Raw genomic sequence first — 14,987 nt, forward strand, 5'->3', positions numbered from 1 at the left:
GAGAGGCCTCAGAAGAAACCAGACCCGTTGACATATTGACCTTGGACTTCTAGACTGCAAAACTGTGAAAAAATAAACTGTCCTTTAAGCCACCCACTCAGTGGTCTTTGGTTATAGTAGCCCCAGCAAACTAATTCAGTCTTTCAGTAACCCAGCCAGGTTGGTAGACTTATCTTACACCTCAGGCTAAGTGAATTGTGTAGTCACATGACCCGAAGCCCATGGTCTTCTACTGAGCTGCTGCTGCTTCTCTGACACCAGTTGATGTTTTTTCTACTGAAATGCACTGTAGACAGACTGGAAATGAAACCAGTGAACACTGGCTGGCATGCTTGGAGTTCTGAAGTATCGCACATCGCCAGCCTCACAGCGGTTGCAGCAACAGTGACTGCAGTGCTGAACGATGCTTTGCCAGAACACAAAAAAGTGACGCGTGTTTACAGCATAAGTGATTGTATGTTGAGAGCATCTGGAACCAAAAACAAGGTATTTGAAGCATTTAGAAGTAAGTGCTTTTAAGCTTCTGTTTTATTCCTCTTTCCAAAGGAGAGGCCAGGTTTTTAAATCAGTAAGTAGAATCCCATATGTGGAATGACTGGCTGCTTTTGAGTCATATGCCAGATCAAGTAGTTTAATTTTTGTCTTTTTTAAATGTGCCGTCAAAAGCTGTGTGAATTCTTCTCTCTCAAAAACAATAGGCATGTGGTTAAGGTCGGCAGTGCTAGAGGCTAGCTTGAATTATTTATTATTCTGGGCAAGCTCCAGAGACAAGTGCACGAGTATAAGTTCCATGCTAGGAACAGTCAGTGCAGAGAAGAAATACAGTTATCAGTGAATTACTGCTGCTTCTAGGACCTGTTTTATATGAGTAATCTGGAGGTGGCATGGGGACCACACAGATGAGCTCTTAAAAAGGAACTTCAGGTTAAGACTCAAGTGTGTGATGTTGAGGACTTTTGAATTTTGGAGAAGCACAGTATAAATCACAATGAATTGCAGGTTTGGGGAAAAAGCAATGCATCCTGTCGGCTAGAGTTTTACCTCCTGGGCCCCACTCCTCCACAAGCACCAGTTTTGTCTGACCCCTTAGTCACCTGTCTTACCTGTGAATATGTACCAGTTTTGGAAGGTCCTTTGAGGTGGAAAGACTTTAATACTCAAGGAGGGAAGAAGTTTGAAAACGACCTCCTCGTCTTCTCCTGTTGAAAGTCTCAATGTTTGTTCCTTTCAGCCTTAATTTAGAGAAGCCCTGAAGACCTGGCTGGGTATATTACTTTCCTTACTCCAGGAAAGGAGTCTATAAAGGCTCCCTTTGTTTACTCCCTCTGTAAACTTCCAGTTTACAGAGATGGCTGGTTCATTTTCCCCAGAAGTCTTTCCTTGTGTCTAATTCAAATTCTAGCAGATGCAGGATTTGTTAGTGAAATGGCTACTGAGGGTAGTGACAGAATTTAAGAATGGCATAGGTAGGGAGGGGGGCAGAGGAGGGCTTGAAAAATAATAGAATGGCACAGAATTTCTTTTGTAGCTCTTGAAGGCAGAGTGGGCTTTTAGAATACCTTTGGCTTGGGACGATCCCCTGGAGGAGGGCATGAAAACTCACTCCAGTATTCTTGCCTGGAGAATCCCATGGACAGAAGAGCCTGGAGGGCTATAGTCCGTAGGGCCACAAAGAATTGGACACAACTGAAGTGACTAAGCACGCACACCTTGGCTTAGAAAGCAAACCTGTTTCCTGTCTGTCTCCACTAAACCTCCAGTCCTGAATGTTCCCTTCTGTATTGCTCATCCTACTCTTCTCTCATGCTCCAGTAAGAGCGTTTGAGCAGAAGAAGCAAAAAAACCAAATTCCTAAGTATCCCATCTGCCATCCATGGTGGAAATACCCTCTTTTAAGCTCAATAGAGCTGCGCTTTTCTCCAGGGACAACTGACTGGTATGTGAGGATTTCTTATGACCAACAAAATTTTGAGTTTCCCTGGGCCCTGCATTAACCATACGGTTTTAAAGTCAGTGATTTGAAGCACGTCTTTGATGTAGAACAGAGCTGTTCCAGTCCTGCCTTCACCTCTTGCACATTGTGAAAGCTCAAGTCTGTGCCTTGTTCTCATTTTCTGTAAAGTAGAAAGGATCATGCCTACCATATCCGGTTGTTGTGAGGAGGTAATGGCACCCCACTCCAGTACTCTTGCCTGGAAAATCCCATGGACGGAGGAGCCTGGTAGGCTGCAGTCCATGGGGTCGCTAAGAGTCGGACATGACTGAGCGACTTCACTTTCACTTTTCACTTTCATGCATTGGAGAAGGAAATGTCAACCCACTCCAGTGTTCTTGCCTGGCGAATCCCAGGGATGGAGGAGCCTGGTAGGCTGCCGTCTGTGGGGTCGCTAAGAGTCGGACACGATTGAAGCGACTTAGCAGCAGCAGCAGCAATGCATTTAAAGTACTAAGCACAGTTCCCAGCAAACTGTGGGAAAAACTCCAGCTATTAGCTATTGTTATGGGCACCCAAAAAAACTCCCCGCCTCTTCCCTCCCCTCCCCTCCTGTCCCTGCTCTCCCCATCCCATCCCATCCCCATCCGCATCCCATCCCAGTCCCATTCCATCTGAAACAGCTCAAGATAAGGAATGTCAAGTTTCCCTCAAGAGTCATTTCAAGGGTAGCCCTAGAGATTTGGGTTCCTAGTTGGATTTTATTTAGAAACAAGATACAATCTCCTGAATCTATGGTTAAACGAAAAAGTGGCTTTAGCTAGAAATCAATTGGACTGACACTCTGATCAGCTGTGCCACTTGCTGACCATGTGATCTTGGAAAGTAGCTTAACTGCTGGGTCTTGATATCATCTGCCAAGAGAGCATTTGGAATGCCATCAGATGCTCTCGGAAGCCCCATTCCAGCTCTGAAATACTGGTTTTTCTGGGCGCAGAGACCCATCCTTACCACTGTCCCTATTGTGTCTTTGTTTCTTCCAGTTATTGTTTAGTGGTTCCTCATTCTTGGCCAGGGCTGCAAGGTTTGGGCCTGGCCTGCTGAGATTGCGAGCTAAAGGCTTCAGGTTTTGTCCCCTTGCATCCAGGTGGCCCCACCCAGTCTCCTAGCCCCAGGAGGGAACTTACTTTATCAGTGAAGAATAATTACAACACTTGCATGGGATTTTATAGGGGGCAAAGAACCTGTCTCGCTTAAATGAAAGGAATGAAGTGGGAACCAACATCTAAAGAAGTCTTTTTGTTGGAGAAATATTGATCTTCCCAGAAAGTGGTTTGTATGAACTGACCTCCAGTGACCCTGAATGAGGGTCATCCTTGGTCTACAAATTCCACTTACTGTATAGTACTGATGACTGTAAGAATTCTTGCAACAATCTGTGGCAGACTGAATTGTTTTTCAGAACATTCTTTTCAGTACGTAATACATTGACTTCATGCCAAGAGAGATGCTGACCTTGGGAAAACTGGAAGCAGAACACTTGAGTTCGAATCTTGGCTACTTCACTTATAGGAAAATTATGCAGTTTCTTTTAGCCTCTGTTTCTTTCTCCAAAAGACAGCAATGATAACACTACTCATCTCAGGATCTCCCATCAAGATTGCTGTGAGCACTGAGTGAATTGTTGCTACCAGGAGAAGCAAACTAGCATGTGTGTGTGTTCAGTTGCTCAGACTTGTCCAACTCTTTGTGACCCCATGACTGAAGCCCACCAGGCTCCTCTGTCCATGGAATTGTCCAGGCAAGAATACTGGAGTGGGTTGCCATTACCTCCTCCAGGGGATCTTCCTGACCCAGAGGACTGAACCCAAGTCTTTTGCATCTCCTGCATTGGTAGGCAGATTTTTTACCACTGTACCACCTGGGAATTCAGTTCATCCACCTTAGTTGAGAGTATAGGTGAAGGGAAATTTCAACTTCACTTTCTCTGGCTCCTTCAGCCAGTCAGCGGACTGCACTTTATCCATGACAAACAACTATAGCTTTTTAAAAATAGATTCAAAACATCATTCTAGTTTGCCTAAGGCTCCTCAGCGTTTACCCCATGTTTGAATTGTCCTTGGTGTGAAGAACGACCAGAAGCTTCTTGCAGGCAAAGATGCCCAGAAGCTCTGTGGGCATTCCATGGATACTAAACATAGTGCTATCTCCAAGCAGCATCAACTAGGACACTTTGATGGATAATGGGAGCTTGAATATTTTATGTATCTTGTTTTCCAATTATATTTGAGTTCAAAAAGCTTAGTAGTAGTAGGAAACTAAATTGCAGGTCTGGCAAAAGATTGAAGAGAAAAACCTAAAGTAAGAGTGTTTAAAAAAGGGATCCTTGCTCAGTTTGGGAGCTTTGGCTTACTTTTCTTGATACTCTACTACCATCTGGCTTGGATTTTCTTTAGAAAAAAAAAAACCTCTGTGCTGATTTTGAAGTATTGGCTTATCTTTGATGCCTCTGTAGATTCATCCAGCTACTTCTGAGTAAATGGCCCACGATAAATGTGTGTTCATGCTCAGCGTAGGGTAGCTGCTCCCAGAAGTGTAAGCAGCATCAGCAAACTCTTCCTAAGAGGAGGGCTCATCTGCTGAAAAACTATTTTCCCAAGCTAGACAGAGAGTCTAAACTTTAGGGTAGGAGAGGAGGAGCAGATGGACTGGGGTCTAGGCTGCAGGGCAAACTGGAAGGTTTTCTTGGCCTGTTTGCTCTTCAGATCTAGAGTTTAGAGTATGAGATACAGTGACATTCTCACACTGGTCTCTAGTCATAGAGGAAACCCTGTCCCGTGAGAAGCTGAGACATTTTAGCCCTTGATTATCTCATCAGCAAGTGACAGGGGGCCTGGTGGAGGAATGATGGGGTCCTCTTGCCTGTCATCACTTGCCGTTTTCTTGCTTTTTAGTCCTTTGAACATTTCTTTTCCACCTCTTCCGGGCCGAGGCAAATGGTGAGAACCCACACAATCGTTTGAGCTAGAGCTGACCTCTAGGTGGCGCGTTAGCACAGAGAATGGTAGTAACTGGCGTCACCCAGGGCCTGTGTTTCTTGAAGATATTCGTTATATAAGGGGATTCGTGGGAATCGGGCTTCATGGGATGCACAATAGCGGGGTGACCTGGCCTTTGTCACATTCAAGCTACGACCCAGAAGAGGTCGTTGGTGGCGCAATGCCGCAAAAGCACCTAGTCCCAGGCAACATCACACGGGTCTAAGTTCCTGCCTGGCAGAGCCCAGCGAAGCTCGGCCAGGTTGCAGGGTTTGAGTTCAGCCTGCTGGGACAGCGACTCAAGGGCTTCAGGTTTGGTCCCCTCACATCCAGGAGGCCTCACTCAGGTTTCCAGCCTCAAACTGAGCACTCTTGGTCAGCTGCCTGCCCAGGGTCTCCAGACATTGCAGACAGTTCCCGGGCTACAGCCCTTCCCTCCTCCCTGCACACCTCATTCTCACCCTCTGTTGTTTACCAAGCACTTTTCGCGGTGTGATCTCACTTGCTGCTTACTGACTCCCAGTGAGGAGGGGCAGGGTGCAGCCCTCCAGAGTGGGGCCTTCCCTGAGACCCCTTTCCCTGTCTGTCTCTGCCAGTAAATAAATCTTTGGGGGCCAACTACTGAATCCAACTTGGTGATTTCAAAGTTTAGCATGTGGTACTTCACACAGAGAGGTGCTCAAAATTGTTTACTGAATGAATATTTACAGTTGAAGAAACCAAATCAAGGGACAGTAGTAGAGTCCAGTGCAGAGAGCAGGGTTTCAGGCTCCTAGGACCAGCAACATTGCTGCACTACTAATTACATCACATGCTTTTCTAGTAAAAAATATAGGTTGCTTTTACAGGGACCCATGCAGGCAGATCTGTCTTCATGTCTGGCGTTAAAGAACATGAACACTATAATCTGGCTCAGGCCCTGGAGCCCCAGTCGACCATCTGTCAAAGGCACACCAGCAGATCTGAGTGAGTCTGGAGGAGTGACTGGCCTTTGTGTGTCCTTCCTTAGAAGCGTGAGGGCATGCTAGGCTCTCTTAGCTTCCCATCTATCAAAACCCTTCTGTCAGGAATTCCCTGGCAGTCCAATGGTTAGACCTCCACTCTCTTACTTCAGAGGGCCGAGATTCAATCCTTGGCTGGGGAACTAAGATTCTGTAAGTTGCACAGCGCAGCCAAAACAAACCAACAACAGCAAAACAAAACAAAAACCACCTATTTTTGGCTGTGTCAGGTCTTAGTTGAGGCACGTGGGGTCTTTGTTCTGTCATGAGAGATCTTTCATTGCGGCACATGGACTCTCTAGTTGTGGCCAACGTGTGGGCCTAGTTGCTCCATAGTATGTGGAATCTTAGTTCCCAGACCAGGGATTAAACCGGTGTCCCTTGCATTGCAAGATGAATTCTTTACTGGGAAACCAGGGAAGTCCCCAAAACTTCTATCTCTGACTGACAGAATATCTTTGGGTCAGAAACTCCATCCAGTTATTATCCACCCCATCCCACTCCAAACCTTCTTTGTTGTTTAAATGTACATATTTCAGGTAGTTTAGGACTCTGCAATGAGAGCTACATAAGTTCAAGTCCCGACTCCACCACTTTCTTCCTAGTTGCTGACCTTGGGCAAGTCATTCAACCTCTTGTGCCTCTGTTTCTCATCTTTGGAGTGACGATAATGAGATAGTTAATTCAGAGCATTATTGTGGGGATTTAGAGAGTTAATATGTATAGAACAATTTACCAGTCCCAGGTAACAACTAAAGGCTAGAAAGTATTCTGCTGACCTCTCTCAGTTATATCCTGGATTTGAGACTGGTTTGTATTCACCCTGTGTTCACCTCTTCATGATTTTGTGGAATCCCTGGAATTCCTGCATTCTAGCTGCCAGGCTCTCAATTTGCTCCCACTCAGTTACAGCTCTTTTGAGATCTAAAGAAGAGAAAACGTAACTTGAAATGCACTTTTCTGCTGATCTACGCAGTGCTATTATCTTTGTCTTGACAGAGCCTCCCCTGGTGACTCCTGTTTGCAGTTCAAATGCTTTCCATAGCAGGGCTCACCAGATAGCACATAGTAGTTGTTTAATCAGCGCTTTTGGCAGGAGGACAGGAAGGAAGAAACCATACAGAGGATAACATTAGTACCCAGCAGTTTATATGGACAAGGTCCCTATGGAGTTGACACTTGTCCCCTAAGACCTACTGACTAAGCATGAAAATCACCAAGGAAATGTGATCAGCTTGGAGGAGGAGGAGGGGGTGGAGGAGAGAGAAGAAACTGGAGCAGCCTGCTATCTGACCAGATATCCATGTTTCCAATGATGATTTTTCCATTGGTTCAGGCCAAATTGAAAACCTTGCCGCTGCTCAGGGACATCAAAGGCATCTCCAATTGTTCTCTGCCCCAGAGATTCACCTTTTAGAGGTAGTTTATTATTTGTTTTGTAGCCTCTCTGGTGCTACTTTTAATGAGTAGAGACCAGCCAGCTCACGAGACATTTCTGTGGGTCTTGGCAGGAGGAGAGGGGAAGTAGACAATGCCCCAAGACAGTTCTTAGTTGAAGCCCTTCTGACCTTGGCAATCTTATTTCAATTCTTATGCCAAATGAGACTTCTAATAGAGCCTCTCCCACAGCCCAGATCCTCCAGCCTCAAAGACTAGAGTAGATAGAATGTAACTAGAGACTAGTCTAGTTTAAGTTTCCATAAGATAGTTGAAACTGAAACTCAACACAGCTTTTCTAGTAACACATTAGCCATTTAATCAACTAGGTCATTGATGCTAAGTAGGACTGTCTCAACTGGCATACCAGCTTTGGTTGATGGATAATACCTGCTTGGGGAAGAGTGTTGAATTCTGAATCTACATCATCACACCTGGGGCTTGGGAGCAAGTGCTGTGATCAGTCAACAGTGTCCATTGTAGATGTGGGAAAGGAGAGTAACCCCAAGAAAGGCAGATATGTACCTGCTAAAATTGCTCATTAGAAGAGGAGGCTGTTTATTTGAAAGCTGGAAAAACAAAAATGGTGGAATGGTCACCTATGCTCAAATCAAGATGGACCTTGAGAAACTCAACACAGGGTGGTGGGGGGTGAGGGGGTCGTGGAAATGTAGTACCAGCTCAAGAAGGAAGGCAAAGGAGGAATAAGGGTGGGGACAGAATAATGTTCTGGCTTCATGTCTTTGTAGAACCTTGATGGTATTCAAAAGCAGCCAGATGGAGAGAAACCTGTCATGTCAGATGGCATGACAACCTTAGCAGCTGTTCTGAGTTGGAGTTCAAGACCTGGGCAGACCCCAGAGTCAAGCTATTGATAAGCAGGTAGAAGCCCATAGGGAGTGTTTCCCAAACTGAGTTCCATGAATCACTTGGTATCTATGAGCTGTTATCAGTATTTTGCCACAAAAAACAAAACAAAACAAAAAAAAAAACAGGCAGTAGTGGGGAAGTGGAGTTCCACAGTATGCAAGTTTGGGGAACTTTCTGTCAAAAATAGTCAAGATAGTCAATGGTAGCCCAAGATGACTCTTGGCCAGAGGGGGGTTATGGAAGAGAAATGCAATTAGCTATAAAAGCAAAAATGTGGCTTGGTTTTGAATCAGAAAGGCCTTGAATGATTGGCTGAATTAAGGTTTGAATTGGTAGGCATGGAGGAGAGTGGGTGGGACATGTAATGCAACCAAAATTGGGATTAGGAAAATAACTTTTGGTGCCATGAGGGAGAGATTGAAGACTGGAGAGATTGAAGGGCAGGAGATTAGCTGAGAAGCTGTTATACGGTCTAAACAAAAAGAATTAACAGCCTATAAACTAGGGCAGCAAGAATGGAGAGAAAGGGCCCAAATCAAGATCCATTTCCCCAGTAGTATTGTTAGGACCAGGCTGACTTCAAGCAGCACTCAAGGTCGTGCAGGGTGTGGTGAAGAACACCAACTGGCCCTGCTCTGCAACTGTGGAAACAAAACCTGCAGAGTGGGAGGCAGATTGCCAAGACAGAATGTTTGATTAGACAGAAAGTATAACCGCTCACCTCTGGGGGTGGTTAAACCCTGGGAGAGCACCAAGGGCACTAGTGCCCTTATTCTTCTGGAGCTCTCTCACAGGTGAGCGGCCACTTGCTCTGGGCCCCTAAGGTGTAGGATCACTCCAATTTCCTTTTGCTCCAGAAGTCTATCATTTTAATTTAGCACATGACTATTGGAAAGGGCCTTCAAGGTTATCTAGTCAATAGCTTTCCAACATGTCTTAACACCAGATTCTCCAAGGAGCTCATTAAAATGCAGATTCTCCGTCTCCCTTTCCAGACTCCCAAGTCTGGGAAAGTCCTTTCCCAAACTTGCTGCAGCCTGGGAATCTGCATTTTATGATGTCCTGAAGAGAAACAAAAAGCAAAGGAGAAAAGGAAAGATATACCTATTTGAATGCAGAGTTCCAAAGAATAGCAATGAGCCATAAGAAAGCCTTCCTCAGCGATCAATGCAAAGAAATAAAGGAAAACAACAGAATGGGAAAGACTAGAGATCTCTTCAAGAAAATTAGAGATACCAAGGGAATATGTCATGCAAAGATGGGCTCAGTAAAGGACAGAAATAGTATGGACCTAATAGAAGGAGGAGATATTAAGAAGAGGTGCCAAGAATACACAGAAGAACTATACAAAAAGGATCTTCACAACCTAGATAATCATGATGGTGTGATCACTCACCTAGAGCCAGACATCCTGAAATGTGAAGTCAAGTGGGACTTAGGAAGCATCACTATGTACAAGGCTAGTGGAGGTGATAGAATTCCAGTTGAGCTGTTTCAAATCCTAAAAGATGATGCTGTGAAAGTGCTGCACTCAATATGTTAGCAAATTTGGAAAACTCAGCAGTGGCACAGGGAAATGTCAGTTTTCATTCCAATCCCAAAGAAAGGCAATGCCAAAGAATGCTCAAACTACCACACAATTGCACTCATCTCTGGCACTAGTAAAGTAATTCTCCAAGCCAGGCCTCAGCAGTGTGTGAACCGTGAACTTCCAGATGTTCAAGTTGGATTTAGAAAAGGCAGAGGATCCAGAGATCAAATTGCCAACATTTGTTGGATCATGGAAAAAGCAAGAGAGTTCCAGAAAAACATCTACTTCTGCTTTATTGACTAGGTCAAAGCCTTTGACTGTCTGGATCACAATAAACTGTGGAAAATTCTGAAAGAGATGGGAATCCCAGACCACCTGACCTGCCTTTTGAGAAACCTATATGCAGGTCAGGAAGTAACAGTTAGAACTGGACATGGAACAACAGACTGGTTCCAAATAGGAAAAGGAGTACTTCAAGGCTGTATATTGTCACCCTGCTTATTTAATTTCTGTGCAGAGTACATCATGAGAAATGCTGGGCTGCAAGAAGCACAAGCTGGAATCAAGATTCCCAGGAGAAATATCAATAACCTCAGATATGCAGATGATACCACCCGTATGGCAGAAAGTGAAGAACTAAAAAGCCTCTTGATGAAAGTGAAAGAGGAGAGTGAAAAAATTGGCTTAAAGCTCAACATTCAGAAAATTAAGATCATGGCATCTGGTCCCATCACTTCATGGCAAACAGATGGGGAAATGGTGAAAACAGTGTCAGACTTTATTTTTGGGGGCTCTAAAATCACTGCAGATGGTGATTGCAGCCATGAAATTAAAAGATGCTTGCTCTTTGGAAAGAAAGTTATGACCAACCTAGATAGCATATTAAAAATCAGAGACATTACTTTGTCATCAAAGGTCCATCTAGGTAAGGCTATGGTTTTTCCAGTGGTCATGTATGGATGTGAGAGTTGGACTATAAAGATAGGTGAGTGCAGAAGAATTGATGCTTTTGAAGTGTGGTGTTGGAGAAGACTCTTGAGAGTCCCTTGGACTGCAAGGAGATCCAACCAGTCCATCCTAAAGGAGATCAGTCCTGGGTGTTCATTGGAAGGACTGATGTTGAAGCCGAAACTCCAATATTTTGGCCACCTGATGTGAAGAGCTGACTCATTTGAAAAGACCCTGCTGCTGGGAGGGATTGGGGACAGGAGGAGAAGGGGATGACAGAGGATGAGATGGTTGGATGGCATCACTGACTCAATGGACATGAGTTTGGGTAAACTCTGGGAGTTGATGATGGACAGGGAGGCCTGGTGTGCTGCGGTTCATGGGGTTGCAAAGAGTTAGACACAACTGAGCAACTGAACTGATCTGAAATGAAGTGGATGCATAGCCAAAGTTAGGAATCACTGAGTCCCTTCTCTTCATTTTGCAGGTGAGTGACTGAGGCCCAGACTAGAGCAAGCATGTGCCTGAGGCCCTAGGTCCCAGCACCAGGACACTAGTTAAGTGGCAGGACTGGACTAGTGCCCCATGCTTAGGGCTCCTCCAGTGCATCATGTTCTAGTACTTGGCCCCATAACTTGTCTCCAGGCTGAGGGCTACAGTGATTCAAAGGTTCAGAAATCTTTTCCTGTCACCTCCCTGCACTGTGAGCCCCACCAGGAGATATATTGCTTGAGTCTAGGATATACACAGAAGAGTGCTGAGGGCAAAAATAAAAAATAATAATAATAGTAGTGAACATTTACTGTGTCAGGCACTGTATCTCTAAGCACTTCATGTGTAGAACTCTTAATCCTCACAATAACCCCATGAGTCAATATTATCCCCATTTTACAGAAGAGAAAACTGAGGCACAGCAAGGTTAAGAGGGGAAGGAGCTGCTTTCATCGTGTCCTATTCAGGTGGCTGTGTTCCTTTGCCTTGGGGGCACTCCTAGCCTCTACGTCTTTATTCCACACACAGAGCTGGGTCCCTCCCCTGCTTCCTTGTCCCCAGGGATTCACTCAGAATAGCACTGGGGGAGTTTGGCTATAGTGCTGTCCCCAGTGCCAGGTTCTGCTGTGGGCCTCCGTTCACTGATGGCCAAGCCATCAACATGGTTTCAGCAGCTAGCAGCATGTCCTAGCCATCAATCCTGTAGTCAGCCTGGAAGGGGGCCTGCAGACCAGCTGAGCAGGCAGTGGAGAGAGCCTGCGTCTCCTGCCAGCCCCAACTTGTGCTTAGAGGGGCAAGCAAATGCAGGGAAGGCATTCGAGGTGAAGAGGGGCGGGAGCAGAGGCATGGAGTTGTATGTAGTGTCTGAGATGAATTTTTGTTCTAGCTGAGGCACGTGTTATATGGCCTCAGAACTCCTTCTGAAACATCTAACTCTGTTACTCAAGGCCCTTGTGTTAAGACTCACTTGATAAAAGCTCCTCTTGGGTTTCGTGAACAAAGTTTATCTCATTTGGAAGTTGGGAAAAGAAAGATGGTTGGATGGTGAACTATGCTCACTTAAGTAAAGTAAATCTAGATGGATCTTAGAAGTCCTGGTGGTGAGTTCTCTTGGCTATGTTTTTATTTTTGCAGTGGCTGCAAGGATTCTTGGATTTCTATTTGTTGCTTAAGAGAATACTCTATCCAATTTTTAGTTCTTGATGAAATTAACTTCCCCCTGTCTAGTTTTCCCTCCAGTTTTAAAGTGTATTAATCTCTGAATCAATTTTTTTTAGGTCATGCCATGCGGCATGCAGGATCTTAGTCCCCAGCCCATGCCCCCTGCGTTGGGAGCATGGAGTCTTAACCATTGGACCACCAGGGAAGTTTCATCTCTGAATAAATTTTAATTTGTCACGCTTCTAACTACAATATATGAAACTATCACTTTCATTGCCTCCTCTACTAATCTGACATTTTTAGTAGGTTGTTTTTTGGTTGGTATTTAAATTATTTTATCTTTACTGAGCACTTTTTCATGTTATTTTCTCCTATAAATTTTTGTGCTTTATGTCCTGTCCTCATCAATCTAAGTGATGTTACTGCTTACTTATGGATCTGTAAGATTTCTTTAAATATAAAAATTACCCTTGTGTTGTAAAAAAATTTTTTTAATTGCCCAATAGAGTGTGTGCTTTTATTTTAAGCTGCTTCAAATAGTTTTCCAGAAATAAGCAGGGCAGAAAATGAATGAACTAATTAAATTTCTTATTTTGTACTACAGTAAGTGTTTATGGAGCAGTCTTTTTGATATTCTACTTTATCTGCTTTTGGTTTCTGGTGATAAGAGCAATAGCATTTATTGAGTGGTTATTATGTGCTAGACACTATTCCTTACACATATTATTTCATAACAATATTCTGAGATAGGTATTACTATTATCCCATTTTACAGATAAGAAAACTAAGGCCTGGGTTAAACAAACTGCAGTGCTCACGCAGCAGCCCATGATAGAGCCAGGATTCAAACCTGAAGCCTTGAAGCCTGTACAGTGGTCGTTCCTAATCAAGGACCGGTCTTACCCACCAGGGGACATAGGAAATGATTTGAAACATTTTTGGTTGTCCCAACTGGGGAATTGCTCACTACCATGTAGTAAGTAGAGGCTACAGAAGCTGCTGAACATTCTACACTACACAAGGCAAAGAATGGTGTGATTCAGACGTCAGTAGTGCCAAGACTGAGAAATCCCATATGGATCAACCATCCCATCATCTCTTTAGGACTCCCTGGAAACTCTTTTACCTGGTTCTTCATCTTTGATTGGCTTGTGCAGCTGAAATGCCTCCCAAGGGGGTGAGCCACTGTATTCATCCTGGAAGGCACACCTGGCTCTCTGGGAGCCTGAAGGGCAGAAACCTCCTGGGGAAAGAACGCTGAGAGCCAGACGCAGAAAACAAAGAGCCGTTAGGTGCATTGTCATTGCTGGTCCCAAAAGGGCAGAGGCTACGGAAGGAGTTCGTGGGCTTGTTACCTTAGGAAGGAGTGCCCCCCTTCCCTGACAGGAACCAACCAAAAAGCCCCAGGTCACTGAAGCCCCCGAACACAGCACTTCACAGGCCCTGCATACCTGCCCCCACCCACCCCCTGCCCCGGTACTAACCCTATATCTTACTTTGTCCAGACCTGGGAGAGCAGGTCCTTACCCTCTCCATCTCATCTAGATACTGACCCAGGCACCACTGGAAGGATCCTGGGATAGGACAAGTCCTGTTTACCCCGGAATGCTCTCACCGGCTCACTGCAGGACCCTTGTGCAGAAGTCCCAGGTTCATCTTTCCAGAGGATACATAAGAGAAGAATGCTCCTAATCCTGGCAGCTCAGACATCCTCTTTGGAAGGCAGTGCTGCTGTGGAAAGAATACCGCACAAGGAATTGGCAGACTTAGGCTGGTGGATCTGTGTACCCAGGAGCCTGGCATGGGACTCAGTGCAAGCCTGAGTTGCATTTGTCTCCTCCACAGTACCTGGCACAGGACTTTGCATGGGGTTGACTGTCAACAGTTACTTGTTGGGTGGAATAAATGCATCACTGCTCAGCTCTGCTCTCTGATCTGGACAGATCAAAACTAGGTGGCTGCAGCCATCTGCTCCATGGCAGAGGATGTGGGATCCATGTCGATCTATGTATGGTAAATGACTGAAGGCCGTACCAAGCCCCTCCTGCCTGCTGTGCAAGTGCTGGGACACAGAGGTGAGTCCTGCTCTTGCCTCTGGGCTTGTCTCGGCCCATCTCATTCCCCGTCCCAAACGTACGCACCTAGGCTAGAGGGCCTTTGAGGTGAGGGACTATTAGTGAAATGAACTTATAATTGAGACTTACTAGGGGCCTGTGTGTGTTTAGTTGCTAAGTTGTGTCTGACTCTTTGTGACCTCATGGACTGTAGCCCACCAGATTCTTCTGTCCATTGGATTTCCCAGGCGAGAATACTAGAGTGGGTTGCCGTTTCCTTCTCCAGGGGATCTTCCCAACCCAGGGATCGAACCTACATCTCCTGCATTGGCAGGTGGATTCTTTACCACCAAGCCAGGCCTACTCTGTGCCAAATGCTGGGTCCAGTGTTCAGAGCAGCAATGAATAAGAAAGACATGGTCCTTGACTAGTGAAGAATAGGGATTTTGAACAAGGAAATATTAGTGGGATGTATATAATGAAGGAAGTACAGCAGAGTTTGTTACTGTTTATTGCTATTAT

At 45.1% G+C, this 14,987-nt stretch overlaps 1 protein-coding gene across 1 annotated transcript in view; it reads left to right on the forward strand.

The window, feature by feature from the left end:
* Positions 1-299: 299 nt before the first annotated feature.
* The window catches only part of LOC138446390 (uncharacterized), a 49,358-nt gene continuing 34,670 nt past the window's right edge, over positions 300-14,987 (forward strand). Inside the window, exon 1 of the mRNA XM_069601220.1 lies at positions 300-486. Coding sequence (XP_069457321.1) covers positions 304-486 — 183 coding nt within the window. The 5' untranslated portion in view covers positions 300-303. The remainder of the gene's footprint in view (positions 487-14,987) is intronic.

The sequence above is a fragment of the Ovis canadensis genome, chromosome 1, assembly GCF_042477335.2.
Source record: "Ovis canadensis isolate MfBH-ARS-UI-01 breed Bighorn chromosome 1, ARS-UI_OviCan_v2, whole genome shotgun sequence".
NCBI lineage: Eukaryota > Metazoa > Chordata > Mammalia > Artiodactyla > Bovidae > Ovis > Ovis canadensis.